Genomic DNA, 16,004 nt, shown 5'->3' with positions numbered 1-16,004 from the left:
ATAATTTATTATTTTTTTAATTAAAAAAAAATGACAAAAGACATTTAATAAAGTTCATGGTTTTTATTTGAAAAAAAAAACAAACAAAAAAAACAAAACTATAGCATGTACAACTTGGAATGAATGTAAACTGAACTCAAGAGAGCGCGTCGGCGTGCCCCGTGAACGCAGCACGCCGTTCGCTCCCGTCTCGTCCGAGTCGAGAAAAACAGAAGAAAGAAAAAAAAAAAAAGTGAAGGCCAGTGATTCTCTCTTGCAAGAAAAACAGGACAGACATGCCATCTTAGCAAAGAAAACAAAAAAATAAAAGCTCACTGTAAGACTGTTCAAGCCCCTCCCCCTTTTTTTCACTTCCTCTTCCTCTTTAAAGGGCAGGACACTACTAAGATGGTCGTCCATAGAACATAAAAAAACATGCCAAAATGTATTTTTTTTAACATCATTCCCCCCCTTTTTAACTAGCATACATTTAATCCCCGTTCCTCTTTATGAGTTAAACCTGGAATATCATCTCATTTTTACTGGGTTCTTCCACAAATACAAAAAAACTGTACCAAACCATCAATAGGACAGCGTATAGTGGAATTAGCACGCTCCGATAGGCTGCAGGAGGGATGGGAATTTTTAGGGAAAAGGTCAGGTATATGTGTGTGTGTATGTGCTCCGGTCTCAAGCTGCATGCACAAAGATCAGAAAAAAAGAGATAAAGAGAAGATGACCAGCTCGGACATTTAAAACAAGCAAATGGAACTGGACACCAAAATAGTTTTTAGTCTGAAATAAGTCGTTTACAGGGTGGATGTTATTTGTTCAGTACTGATGCTAAACTGATCTCCAGTGGGGGGAAGGGGGGGGCGAGGGAGGGGTAGGATCACTAACCATCTTTTTTCATGCAGATATTTTTGTATATATATATATATATTTTTTTTGTAATATTTCCCTGTGTGGACAGAAGGATATTTTTATTTCAACATTCAATTATTTTTCTATACAGAAACAGTATGAATAAATGAACAGTTTTTTTTTTCTTCTTTAAGAGGTAAGTAAAACATTTGGGAATTTTTTTTTTGTCATATTTTTCTTTGTTTTTTTTTTTCCTTTTTTTTTCTAAGAGGGGGACAGAACGGGACGGGCGAGCTTCACTTTGCGGTCATCATCTGTACAAACTCTGCAGAGACAAAAAAGAAAAAGAAAAAAATAGTTTTGAAGCACAAATTTTTACATTTTTATTACGTTTTAATTATTTGTTTACTTAGTGTGCCAGCCAATCACAGGGCACATATAGACAAACAACCATTCACACTCACATTCATACCTATGGACAATTTGGAGTCGCCAATTAACCTAGCATGTTTTTGGAATGTGGGAGGAAAACCGGAGTACCCGGAGAAAACCCACGTATGCACGGGGAGAACATGCAAACTCCATACAGGGTGGAATTGAACCGTGGTCTCCTAGCTGTGAGGTCTGCGCGCTAACCACTCGACCGCCGTGCCGCTAATAATAACATAATACATTAAAAAATGTGTAATGTACATGCAAAATAGTCGTGTGTTGTGGTGATTTAGAACCCGCAAGGCATGCTGGGTAACTTCCTGTTCAGGAAGCATGTCTATGGACTCCGATTTTTACTGAAAATGGCCAATCTGAACAAAAAAAAGACTGTTTTTTAATGAATTTCTTTGCTATTTGCATCATTTTACCAAATGGTGTGTGCTGCTAAAAAAAATGCAAATGTGAAGATGACTATAGGGGTGTTATTTCATGTCTAGAGGGCTCTAATGTTAAGGTCTATAAAATCAAGTTGCGAGATGAACTTGACCTTGCATCATTTTACCAAACGGTGTGTGCTGCTTAAAAAAAAATGCCAGTGTGAAGACGACTATAGGGGTGTTATTTCATGTCTAGAGGGCTCTAATGTTAAAAAGATCCATAAAATCAAGTTGCAAGATGAACTTGACCTTGCATCATTTTACCAAACGGTGTGTGCTGCTAAAAAAAAGTTTTAAATGCAAACCGTGAATTTGTTCCCTCATACCTTCATAGTTGACTTGTCCGTCTCCGTCGATGTCTGCTTCTCTGATCATCTCGTCCACCTCCTCGTCCGTTAGCTTCTCTCCCAAGTTCGTCATGACATGACGGAGTTCTGCGGCGCTGATGTAGCCGTTTCCATCCTGGATACAAGTCAAGTGTTTGACTGAGCGATAAATTATCCCAAAAATGGGTAGAAAACCCAATGTTTGTACACCTTGAGTGGCACACAAAGTATGCATAGGCAAACGACACCTTGCCCGAGGATGCGTTCTCGATATTTACACTCTTATTCACACACCGCAAAGTCTAATCCCGACCTCACTCTCGGTGCAGCCCAAAATATGTAACGCGTGTAGAACACTAGAGCACATGCAAAATATCATTTTAGAACCCGCAAAGCATGCAGGGAAGCCTACCCCACATTCTTTGGAGATTGTGACTTGTGTTTTGTACGTATGTTACGATGCAGTAACTGTTACTTTGATACACGCATACCTTGTCAAATACCCGGAAAGCCTCGCGGATCTCCTCCTCGCTGTCTGTGTCCTTCATTTTCCTGGCCATCATGGTCAAAAACTCTGGGAAGTCAATGGTTCCGTTACCTGCAACGAGGAGAGGCGCACATTTAATCCGCGTTGCAATTCCGTAAAAGCCAAGTGGGATAAGTCGATAGCACGACCCAACATTTAGTTGATGAGAAAACACCTCGATGAAAGCATTAACGTGGCACTTCATGTCTGATGGTAATCATACGGGGCGCCGACTTGATGACGCTGATGCATTTTAGTGCACACCTTCATCACTGTGACACATGCAGCGACCACAGGGGGGGGATTGTGGGGGGGTTGGCGTGAGAGGAACTACGTGCGTGCCTTCCTCAGGGAAGCCCCGTGAAGATGCTGCATATGTTACACACAGCTCAGCAGGTTTGCGGGAGGAGGCGGGGGAGGGGAGGGGCGGGGCGGGGTGGGAAGACCCATAGCTACTCATCCATAATGTAGACGTGGAGCGCGTGCAGCTTAGGCCTTCTAGAAGGCTGTATACGTAAAACGCTTGTGACTCCTGGTGGGGAAAACCAGGATATTCATTATATATACACATATACTATATATATATATATTTATATAAAATATAATAATATGTATTATTATGTATATAATTGTATATATTTTTTAAATTTTATTATATATATATTTTAATATATATTAATATATTATGTATTGTATGTATTTATTATTATATACATGAATATATTATAATATATAATACATATTGATATAATATATTAAAAATATAATAATAATATTAATATATGATATAATAATACATAATATATTAATATATATATATAATAAAAAACTATTTTATATATTATATATACATTAGTATGAATATTAATAATACTATATATATAATATAATAATACATAATATTAATATATATATAATTAAAAAATATTATTTTATGTATTTTTATTATGTATATATATTTTTTATTATAGATATATATATTATATTATATATATAGTCCTGTACCACATCCTGTTATATATTATTATTACATACATTAATATAATATAAATATATTAATATAATATATTAATATAAATAATAATATATACAATATAATAATACATAATATTAATATATAAATATATATAATTCAAAAAATATATTTTATTATATATATTATTATTTTATCTATATTTTTTATTATATATATATATATATATATATATATATATATATATATATATATATATATATATATATATATATATATATATAGTCCTGTACCACATCCTGTTGATGATGTCACCATCTACGTTACATAATTTGCCATGCCGTGATTTTTAAGGATGCTAGCTAACCATAACGACAAAATGACTAAATTGCTAACCGCTAACCTCTACTGCTACATCGTCGTATTCTCCGGCGGACCAGTTGTGTGGTGTGTTTAAGGACGCATGGTCCCATCTACTGTGTGGAGTTGGAACAACACGCTAACATTCACTGACATTCCAGTGTGTTTTATTTATTAGTGGGGGGGGGGGGGGGGGGGTAGGTAGCGGCTAGCGGCACATATAAACGAATGTTATGTAAGCTGTCCAGGTGGCGCACGTATCAGGATCAATATCTACGTTGTTAATGTTGATTACAAGATTACCAGGGGATCAGACCCTCTTGAAGGGGGGAGGAGCTACGAGAGAAGTAGGTGGAGGTTCTGCTTTCTACATGATAGTAGCTTCATGAAAGTGTGTCTTCTGATTTAAATAACAAAAAAAACAATAAAAATGATGAAATTCCAATTGAAGGTCAGGGACACTGAGGGCAAAGCACCAAGATGGGATGGATTAGCCCTTCGGTGGGTGGGTGGGACAGACGGACTAGGGGGGGGGGGCGGATTGTACAGATTAGACAATGACCGACAACGCCTTGAGATGCAGGGAGAACGCCGGATGGAAATCTGGGGATGGATGTTGTGCGAGGGGCGAGGGAACAAAAAAAGGGATGCAGTTATGTGATAGGGCAGATGGTGAACTTGTGGCCCAGGGTAACAATCCAAGGACCTGTTATCTAACACACAAGAAAGCTTACTCCGCTCGTAAGGGGGTGGGGGTAAAGGAAAGAACTGCTCGTGGAGGGAAAAAAGGGAACAATGAGTGAAGAAGCGCATGGAGCTATGAGGAAAAACTGGGAGGAAGAGACCGATCATGGTGGGAGGGAGGCAAAAGGAAAAAAAAAAAGTACGGTAAGGGAGGGAGAGTGGGCGTCGGAGAGGGAGATGGAGATGCGAAGAGGAGAGGAGAGTGTAAGAAGTGAACCGAGTGGGAGATGGTGTGATTACACATAAGAGGCGCTGATGCAAACTATAGAAGGCTGAGGCTTCTCGGCACACTTGGGCTGTGTGCTCATCAAGTCTTTGCAACGCTTCTTAAAGGGGCCACGCCATCAACGGTAAAAAAGGAGCGTGTACGTAAACATCAACTGCATGAATTCAGTGAAATTCGCCGCCTTGTTTGGTAAATAAAAGTGATTTTCAATGGGCCGGCTTACATGTCATGGCTGCTGATGTGGGTACTGGATGTGCAAAGCACAGAGAGGCCTTATGTAACCACTTTTATTTTCCATTACTAGCTTCATTGCTGTCTGACCTAGATTGCATCAGCCAAGGGAGGCAGAGGCAGAACGAGGGGATGTTGGTGATGGCGTGTGTGTGTGTGTGTGTAAATGCTCACTCTTGGGTGGATGTGAAAGAGTGTGGGGGGGTGGGCACCGAGGATGGTGAAAGGATGCTTTGATAGCGAGACAGCCAACCTGCGGTGCGATTGATTCCTCCTGATCGATGCGGAAATCCTTTAAGCTAACATGGCACCGCTGGGTCCGATGTGTTCTCACGAGTATTTGTTAGAAAACGGTACAAAGAGTACTTTGTCATGATCAAAATAGAGTATTTTAGATCAAGTAGCGAAAACCACGCCATAAACTACTAAACTGCAGAAAGACCATACAGAAATTTTCACACTGAAAGGGGCGTTGCAAAGGAGCGAGAGAAAGTAGGGCCCTATGAAACTGAATTTACTGTCAAACGCGGAATGTCATGAAAAGTAAACGTGTGCAAATGGCGGCAAAAAAAACACATCTAACAGCACATGAATGGAAGCTAGTGGGATTAGATTAGTTTAGCAGAGCATGCTGGTACCACTGTGTTTATCGACTCACGCCGGATGAGTCGTGTTTACACTAGTGGTGTGTCGGTCATGAACCAACGAGTCAAAAGAAGTCGTTCTTTTTTGTGAACGGAATGAACGAGGTCACCGCCCCTAAAATACCCGTTCAGTCTGTTCAGTTGCAAATGCCGGTGACCTTGTTCATTCCGTTCACAAAAAAGAACTACTTCTTTTGACTCGTTCGTTCATGACCGACACACCACGAGTCATCACATGTTGTTGCGTTGTTGAGTCGGAACAAACGTGAACATGAGTGAACGGACTGACTCGACATGGCTGACTGAAAGACCGAGACCAAGAGATTGACCGACACTGCCGGTGACCTTGTTCAATCCGTTCACAAAAAAGAACGACTTCTTTTGACTCGTTCGTTCATGACCGACACACCACTATAGTCATCACGTGTTGTTGCGCTGTTGAGTCGGAACAAACGTGAACATGAGTGAATGGACTGACTCAACAAAACTGACCGGGTCTATGCACAGGGGGAGATCACAGGCTAACGACCAATTGACCGAAGTGAACGGATCTTTTGACTGAACGAACCGGAATCCGGTTTTGCCCACCACTAGTTTACACCGTGTTGTGTTTCACCACTTTAATGTAATCAAACCGGCCTGCCTTAACCATCAAGACACATTGTCACACATAAAACACTCTTCAGCCTTTCAAAATAAGAGTGTGGTGTCAACAAAATAAGGCTGTTGTAAGACTATTGTACATGCCAGGCTCCGTTCATTTCTCAATTCTGACTCCATTCCAGCTGAGGAGGGGGTACACCCTGGACTGGTTGCCAGCCAATCACAGAGCAAAATTGGCTAATGATGTATTGCATTGATAAATATAATTAATGGATATTTTACTCACCAAGCCATCAATCGTATGAATGGCTACTAAATTCTTATGAGAATGTTTTCCGAGGTAACGGCTAATGCCGACTGCCTCCTCTTTTGTGTCTTCAGTTGTGTAACAGCAACGACATTAGGGATTGAAGTCAGTGGAGACGGAAGAGTATAACCTTTAGACCCTGGCCTTTTATGTCATTCTCTTTTATGACTCATATAACTTATCAAGTCTCATAAGTGTTGAGTGAATATCTCCATCCCCCCCCCCCCTCCCAACACAGTCAGCTGTGATGGAGCTGAACGGTGTGTGACTAAACTGCACATGCACTGACACGACACCGTGTCAGGAAATCAAGCTGGCGACACAGTCGGCTTGGACAGTTAGCAGAAAAAGGGGCGGCGGGAAGGTGGCAAATAAACAACACCACTGCATGAATAATTTCATAACTAAGATGGCGTAAGAGTGCATTAATCCAAAGTCCATAGCTGTGTATCGCATTGAAGCGAAACTGGTAATTGCTGACCCCCCTTTGCCGACCGAGCGCAGGCTTTATGGCGAGCGTGAGTGAAATAACAACTTAACCTTGATGATTCTTGAAGGCTCAAGTGGGCACTCGTCACACACCCACGGGCGAATAAATAGCGCTTACACAAAATGCTAATACCTGCTGCTTTTTCTTCGTTTTCGTGCCCTTCATTTTACCGTCATTACCGTCATTTTACATTCATGCCGGTGATTCAGCACCTTTTGAAATGCATCGGGGGGGCTTACTGACCGTCAGCGTCCACCTCATTGATCATGTCCTGAAGCTCCGCCTCTGTGGGGTTCTGTCCCAGCGACCTCATGACGGTGCCAAGTTCTTTGGTGGTGATGGTGCCATCGCCGTCCTTGTCGAATAAGGAGAAGGCCTCCTTGAACTCTGGAGAAAGTAAAGCAAATCAGAAAATGTTACATCACTATCCTCTGTTAAAAAGCATACCCCCCCCTAAACAGGCCACGGTTACATGAGTTTCCGAATGACTTTTCCGAAAGCAATGGCATACATGGAAAGGAATATTCCAATCGCGTGTCGACATGCGCCGCTATAATCAAACAGAATAGTCAATGGGGCATACGCAGTAAAACGTAAACACCAACATCACGTGATACAGACTTCCTGAAGTTTTTCTTTCACTTGTCGGAATAACTCCTTATTGCCAGTTTTTCCTTTGTCCAGTCTTGAAATTTAGTTTTAATCAAAAACAAACTTTCCGCAGCATTCCAGTGCCGATTGCTTGCCTCCATTTTTTTTTCGAGCTGCGTGTTACGTCATATCTCAGCATTCGCCGAAAGAACGCATCCGGGAACAGGAAAAGATAAAGTTCAATCTTGCTAATACAGTAAACCTCGGATATATCGGACTTTGATATATCGGAAATTCGCTCACAACGGACAGATAAAAAAGAACCAATTTATCTGTAATGCATTTCCAATAAAAATTCATTGCATATATCGGATTTTTTAGAACGGATTTCGCCTATTTCGGACAAAATCTCCAGTCCCGTTCCAATGCATTTTTTCCCTCGTCTCCATTTCCCTCGCATATATCGGATGGCCGCATCGTAGTGGTTCGATTCGCCGAATCGTGACAGGCCGCTATACGACGTCATTTGCAGCGTTTGCAGCGTTGCCTGCGCGTCCAGGTACATTCAAAATCCGATTTACGCATATACCGGATATAAATCCGATATATGCGTAAAACGGACATTTTCCGGTATACGCATATAACGGATTTCACTTATATCAGACAAAACCAGTGGGAACAATTGAATTCGATATATCCGAGGTTTACTGTATTTTATAATTAAGCTCGGTACATGTTTTATATAGATATGTATTTTCTTTTTTAATAAAACTGGACTTATGAATGGCGTATAGAAGGGTTTAGATTCTGTTCCACAGATGGCGCTAATGCACACCGAAAGCTGCTTGCCAACCGCCAATAAACAACAGAAGAAGAAAAACACCACGAAGAAGAACGCAGTCTGACAACTTTCCGTTTGAGCTGGTACAAGATACCTCAATCGGATTGGGGAAAGGAATATTCTGATTATATATTCATTCGGATTGGCACTTTTCTTTGGGAATGAGGTGTATACAAAGGTTACATTCTTTCCGTTTGAGCAAATAAACCGAATGGAATTGGAATATTTAGGTACATGTATACGTGGCTACTGTGTAAAAGGATGAAAAGAAGGCTTCTTTTTTTGGATATAAAGCACAGGGAATATTGAAGCTTAACCTTGGAGCCTTTCCACAAGCTAATTAGCCACAGAGGGGGTTTGGCGGTAAACAACAACAACAAAAAAAAAAACTATGCAGCATCTAGTTTGGGAACATAATCCCTTATTATTTATTTATCAAGGATATCATGAAACTAACTGTAAAAAAATATGTTTTTCACTTTAGTGGGTCTTAGTCCTGGCTGCTGTAAATACTTTGACGTAATCCCTGATCATTTTGCGAAGCTAATGCTCTCCCAAGGGAGTAAAAAAGTATGTTTTTTTTTTTTATTGCATTCCGTGTTACTGAGCCATGTTATGTAACGGCTGTGACAGAGAAGCTCCATTGAGTAAAATGAAATGGCGTTGTTCATACCTGCAATCTGCTCCTCTGTTAGTTGGTCAGCCTGCGGATGGAGAAAAAGAAGGGGGGAGGGGTGGTGAGCGGGTGGCAAACAAACAAGTTACTCAGCACGCACATTTTCCAAAATCCCAAACATACAGGTCATCACATTCCGCATCATCCGCACCCACCAACCAACCAACCAACCCCGCGTTGCAACACTGGAGATAGTGTTCAGGGTTCTGTTGGCCTCTGAGCCGGGCCTCAAATAGCAGACACCCATGAGGGTGGGGGGGGGCACTAAGATTTACCAATGACAATACTCCAAATTAACAAGCTCCCACTGGTCTATGGACTGGTTTTGATCAATAATTTAGTTTCTCGTGCTTTCCTTCCACAAATGTGATTTTCTTCCCCAAAGCGTGATCAGGCCGTGTTAAATTGCTTTGATCCTTATCACGTTTTAATGACATTATGAGTCTATTTCATTTTCCCCGTCACACTTTGACTGCTAAGAAATTTCGCACTGATGCAAAAAGATCACAAGCAATCAAACATAATTGGTGGACAAAGCTACTGCGTTACGTGGTATCGATGAAGTCTTGCAGTGATGGGAAACGCCATTCCTTTTTTACGGCAGGTGAACTGTACCCCGAGTACTTGTGAGTCAGTCGAACGTTTTGTCGAGCACCACCAAGTCAGTGAAACTCAAATCTTTGTCGAGCACGTGAGGAGGCGTGTCATGGTAACCAATAAATCGATTAATCACACGAACAGAAACTCAATTTTGCCTGTACCTGTGAGCCAATGACACTCGACTCTCTATTCGAGTATCCGTGAGTCAATGAAACTCACAAATTCATTGAGCAAACCGTGAGTCAGTGAGTCGCAAGTCTTCTTCGACCACCCGTGAGTCAGTTCAACTTGAGTCTGTTCTGTCAGTGAAATTGTCAATGAGTCTTCTTCGAGAAATCGTGAGTCACTGAAGCTTGAGTCTTCGTCGAGAACCCACCAGTCAAGGAGACTTGAATCTTCCTTGAGCGCTTGTGAATCAGTGAAACTCTATCTCCGTCGTTCACCATTGAGTTAGTGAAACTTAAGTTTCAGTCAAGTACCCTTGAGGTAATGGAGCTCGTCTCTGTCAAACTAACTCATGAGTCAATGAAACTTGAGTCTCTGTTGTGCACCAGTGAGTCTGTGAAACTCAAGTCTCAGTCTAGTACCCGAGTCAGTGAAACTCGAGTCTCCGTCGAGCACCAGTGAATCAGTGAAACTTGAGTCTCAGTCTAGTACCCGAGTCAGTGAAACTCGAGTCTCAGTCTAGTACCCGAGTCAGTGAAACTCGAGTCTCAGTCTAGTACCCCTGAGTCAGTAAAACTCGAGTCTCCGTCGAGCACCAGTGAGTCAGTAAAACTCAAGTCTCAGTCTAGTACTCCTGAGTCAGTAAAACGCAAGTCTACGTCAATCACCAGTGAGTCAGTAAAACTCAAATCTCAGTCTAGTACCCCTGAGTGAGTAAAACTCAAGTCTATGTTGAGCACCAGTGAGTCAGTGAAACTCGAGTCTCAGTCTCCTACCCCTGAGTCAGTGAAACTTGAGTCTCCGTCGAGCACTAGTGAGTCAGTAAAACTCAAGTCTCAGTCTAGTACCCCTGAGTCAGTAAGACTCAAGTCTCCGTTGAGCACCAGTGAGTCAGTGAAACTCAGTCTAGTACCCGAGTCAGTGAAACTCGAGTCTCAGTCTAGTACCCCTGAGTCAGAGAAACTCTAGTCTCAGTGTAGTACCCCTGAGTCAGTGAAACTCGAGTCTCAGTCTAGTACCCCTGAGTCAGTGAAACTCGAGTCTCAGTCTAGTACCCCTGAGTCAGTGAAACTCAGTCTAGTACCCGAGTCAGTGAAACTAAAGTCTCAGCCAAGCTCCTGTGAGTCAATGAAACTTGAGTATCCGAGCACCCGTGAATCGGTGAAACTCAAGTCCCCGTCAAACACCTGTGAGTCAACGAATCTCAAAACGAGTATCAATGAGTCAGTGAAACTTGAGTTTTCGTTGAGCACCCATGAGTCGGTGAAAGTCGAGTCTTCGACTTAAGAATAATATAATATTTTCTTTCAGCGGCTATTGTTCTATAAGATTGTGCACATTTTAATGAAACTTTGCACGCGTAGTTGGCTTCGACTTTTGGCAAAACTTAAAAATACATCGGTTTTGGTCCATATTGCAAAGTTTGAACGACTTTTTCAGAGATGGGATATCAGATTTGAAAAAGCAGGCTATAGCCACAAAGGAGAAAACACAGCATGGTACTAAAATGGCAATGCTGTCGAGAGAGACAACACACACAGGGTTGTTTCAGGACATAATCGCCATGGGAGTGTTTTCTATATTCCGATCACCGGGGACCAACGATGCTTGCTGGTAGGCTTGATAACTGCCTGCGTTAGAAAACAATTGTTGTTGACGCACCACACTGACATAACTTGTGTGCCCGGCAAAAAAAAGGAACACAAGTGAAAGTGGCAGATGCACACACGCAAACAAAACACACCTTTGAATGACATTCTTCCTGAACACCAAAACTTTCCATTCCCATGGTTCCAGTGAATTAGTCACATTTGCCAAGTTATGCCTCCGAGCCAATTCCCACAGCCGATTGGTGCACTTAAATGTTTGCACCTGCAAATTAGCTCCGGATATAGCCACACATTGAGGTCATCGCTGCATCCCAGAGTGGTGGAAAAACAACCGTGGTCGGAGCTATTTGTGTATATCTTGCCGTTAATTTAAATCTGTTAAGACGCAAGGAAATAACTGAAATAAGCTTAAACTGGGAATAATTATATGATAACATTTTACGTTAAATAATTGCCCCAATGGAACTAAAGCAAAACAGGGTGCACTACTTGGCTGCAACCAGCAGAGGTGCTGTTGATTCCACTGGTTAGTGTTCTGTAGAACAACATGGCTTCAGATAAGGGGTGTTGCTCTATATTTGCGCAACACCGGTATGGAAACAGGTGTTCAGAACTTCCCGTACATCCATTTCCATATCTGTTTGCCCTCGCTCATAAACACATTATAATGGGACTGCCAAGTCTGGACAGTAGATGTTATTGTACCTCATTTTCACTTGTTCTGCCAGAGAATAAGAAGATGTAGCACGAGGGATCATAGTTGCTATGTTTAGCGAGTATTCAGACCAATTCAGATTCAATGGAATTATTGTCTTTCTCATGTCTGTCTCACATAATTGAAGGGGGGGGTACTGTTAAATTCTATGTAATTCAGCCGCTCTCCACATGACACACTCCTCCAAGCTGACCTTTTAACTCAGCTATGCAGAAAACAAAATGCCTCTCCTCATGACTTGAGTAGCAAACGCCGGATGAATCGATAAGAGCCAGCCAGGGAATGGTGAATAACCTCGGCAGCACTCATAAGATTAGCCGACATAATTCAATAACCTCTCCGGCAAATAACACGGCTCGCTTTTCTGCTTCCTTCCTGCCTCTATTTGTAGTGTGACAAAAGGAAATGTCAATATGCTCATCTTAGCTAATGATCTCGGTCTTTCTGGCATGTCTTGTATGTATTAATGAGCTGCTTTTTCATGTTATTATGGAAGCTACAAGGCCACATGATCTATTCGAGTCGTTTCAACTCAACATTATGCATTAATCATTAACTAAAAAACTAATTGGTGTCGTCACCGTTAACTTTGATGTAATACAAATGTACCACATACTGTATGCATGTTAGCATGTTAGCCTCTTTACTTCCATCCGTCTGCTTATCCTACCAAGGGTATGCTGGAGCCTATCCCAGCTGACTTAGACAGCGTACACCCTGAACTGGTCGCCAGCCAATCACAGGGCACATATAGACAAACAACCATTCACACTCACATTCATACTTATGGACAATTTGGAGTCGCCAATTAAACTAAGTTGTAGCCGTTACCTTGTAAATTGGATTCTTTTATAGATACAGTAGACAGTCGACTTTTTTTAGAGGCTGCAACAATTAGTCAATGATTAATCGACTATCCAATTAATCAACTATTTTCATATTCGACTCACTGTGTAAATTCTATTCTTCAACTTTTACAATATTCTCTAATTTAGCCATGTTCTGTTCTATGGTTAGCAGCACACTTTTTATATTAGCCAATACTAAGCTGAAGATGGTTGGGCACCCCTGAGTCAGTTAACCCCACTGAGTTGACATGAAATGGGAAAACTTGCAAGTCGGAATTTTTAGCTTGTAAATTAGATTATCCGATAACAGGACCAAATCGGTACTTTGGAAAAAAGTCCAAAAAGAATTCCCTTTTAGATATTTATGACAAAATAAAAATGTCTTGGGTGATTTGCAGTTTTTGTGTGATTTTTTTTTTTCTCCCCCCAAGAAATGTGGGTTAGTTTCCAAAAAGGGAATGTTCCCATTTGAAGGTCCTTCCCTTTTGTCATCATCATGTATTGCTGCTCCCGCGTCTCCGGCCACCCACCGTCTCCCTGAGTGGACAGGGTGTGCGGTTTTGGTGAGTCACTGCTATGGATCTCCTCCCTTGGATTAGGTCCAAGCTGTCAGGGACTCAAGTGCTGCAGCAGCAGGCTGACAACTAGCCTCTATTCCCTTTTTTTTTTTTTTTTTGGTCCTGCTTCTTTCCTTTTTGGACTTCAGCCCACAGCAACTCCTCTTTTGGCCACTTCCCGTCTTTTTCCCATCCACGTACTGCTCCGAGGAAACTCCCCGTGATTCACAATCCATAAGACCTGATTGCAGTTTTGTGTGCTTAGTGATTGATTCTTCGTTGGCACGAGTGGGTCAGCCACACCCACTGTTGTTGCCTGGGCAGCCGGCCCCACAGCATTGCAGTCCAAAGAGGGACCGCAGCAGGCATATGAGGTAGTTCACTAGGCCAGGGGATCCACTCACGCTTTATTCCGACCGGGTTCAAGTCAAATGGTATAAATGAATCAGTTTTATGAACATGAGTCACATTATTCACCAACCGAAATGTGCAAAACCAGCTGTCAGTCCGGCAGATGGGCGTGACACGCAAACACACACTCCATTCACCCAGACACCAGCTCTCTCACACAGTCAGCGTGACCCCCACACACACTATCTCTTTGTATGGACTCAACAATACACAAAGCAAGAGTCTAAAGGGGCGGTGGAGACAGGATGGTTGTAAACAACACCAACTTCCCGACACCCTGCGGGACAAGGCTGGTCCACCATATGGCCTCGGTTTGGCCCGTAGGTGGCCGGGTACTCCTCCGCACCACTCACTCCAAGTAACTGGGAACAAGGTGTTGTCCGCCAAAGCGTGTCAATTATTCATTGCGGATCAGATGTCCTTCAAGTTACAAAACATGCATCGGGGAAACAAGAGCAGAGCAGTAATGAGATCGGGGCTTCGCGTGGTCAATACTTGCACCGCATTGAAGTGAGGGGAAGGGTAAGGGGGGGCTGTTTACACTGCAGACAAGGGGCTTCAACTTTTTTTTTTCATCAGGAAATAAAACAATTCCCGCGTCAACTACTGTGCTGCATTGCAGCCAATAACTTGAACAGGACATCTGATCGCAACAGCGGAGGGACGCCTTGCATCTCTTGGGTCGTTATTGAGCTCCCAAGCATGTCTTTAATAACACTGCTTGTTTAATGACGGAGCAGTAGATACTATTTTATAACAACAACGTAAAAGGAGGCCTTGTGTTGATTTATTCACAAACTTACAAATGTTAGCATACGCCTTTATCGCCTTTTTGCAATGCATTTCTGTAGCTAAAATAAAATAAATATATATTTTAATGTTTCAAAGCAGCAACCAATCATGTCATAAGAGTAAAAATGCCAAAATAATAGCTTTTTACCAACATTTGCACAAAGGCTACCTCAATAAATGTGAATAATTGACAAGAATATCAACAAAAATAGCCCCAGCAAGCTGCAATGCAGTTCTAACATTGTCTTGCATGTTCCATCTCATTAAACAGACCCTGGAAAGGAAATCGAACAGGCACTGGTGGGCAAAGATCCACGGAGTAAGAGGACCATCTCCCACACTTCCTGCATGTCCTAAAAGAGAAGAATGTCAGCGTGTGCCTGTAATAGCGGCAAAGGTAGGCGTCCCAATGCGCCTGCGCTCCTTAGGCGGATTGGGAAATGGAATTTTATGCACATATTATACCGCAATAATAATTGAATAATCATAGTAATATTCAGCGGGAAATGCAGCCGCTTTCTTCCCCATTGAGGCGCATAAATGCACGGTTCCATTGCGCAGTTGTGAGGAAATGCGGTTTTAAAACAGTAAATTTCTTCTCCAACAGCAATGAAAATTGATATTAATTCATAATGGAATGTTTTCACATTAATAAGCTCACCCTGCATATTTAAACGCGCTTCGCGGGCGTTTTCCTCTCCGCATATGAATAATAATAGCCCGGTTGGCGCGAGAAATCATCTTTTACACGATTTAGCGACAAGATGCTGGGTTAAGTTGTTTTTAAAAAAGTAAATAAAAAGAGAATAAAGGACAATACATACCATGTCGGATGGATTGTGTGCTTGTCGGTGTGTGGAGGCTGACCAGGAATGTGCTCGTCCGTTAGATGGAGCTCCACTGGCGGGTGAACGCCGTGTATATTGCCGCTACCAGAAGGGGGGGATTGTCCGTGTATCCCTCCGCCTTAGCCCTTCATCACTTCACTTCCTGGTTTTACTTCAGTGCAGTTTCACAGTCCGAATATTATATTTCTTTCACTACAGAACTCTGTAT

At 42.0% G+C, this 16,004-nt stretch overlaps 2 protein-coding genes across 2 annotated transcripts in view; one reads left to right on the top strand and one right to left on the bottom strand.

The window, feature by feature from the left end:
* LOC131139614 (protein FAM177A1-like) overlaps positions 1-15,456 on the top strand; it is a 96,336-nt gene extending 80,880 nt beyond the window's left edge. Inside the window, exon 9 of the mRNA XM_058089381.1 lies at positions 15,220-15,456. The gene's annotated coding sequence lies outside the window, so the exon portion shown is untranslated. The remainder of the gene's footprint in view (positions 1-15,219) is intronic.
* LOC131139628 (calmodulin-1) lies at positions 44-15,913 on the bottom strand. The gene is made up of 6 exons (XM_058089403.1): positions 15,773-15,913; positions 9,248-9,278; positions 7,386-7,529; positions 2,530-2,636; positions 2,039-2,174; positions 44-1,168 (listed from the first exon to the last, which is right to left on the bottom strand). Exons 1-6 carry the CDS (start codon positions 15,773-15,775, stop codon positions 1,140-1,142), a joined length of 450 nt encoding a protein of 149 aa, XP_057945386.1. The 5' UTR covers positions 15,776-15,913; the 3' UTR covers positions 44-1,139.
* Between the last annotated feature and the right edge of the window lie 91 nt (positions 15,914-16,004).

The sequence above is a fragment of the Doryrhamphus excisus genome, chromosome 1, assembly GCF_030265055.1.
Source record: "Doryrhamphus excisus isolate RoL2022-K1 chromosome 1, RoL_Dexc_1.0, whole genome shotgun sequence".
NCBI classification, from domain to species: domain Eukaryota; kingdom Metazoa; phylum Chordata; class Actinopteri; order Syngnathiformes; family Syngnathidae; genus Doryrhamphus; species Doryrhamphus excisus.
The sequence above is the reverse complement of the archived record's forward strand: the minus strand, read 5'-3'. Positions and strand labels throughout refer to the sequence as shown.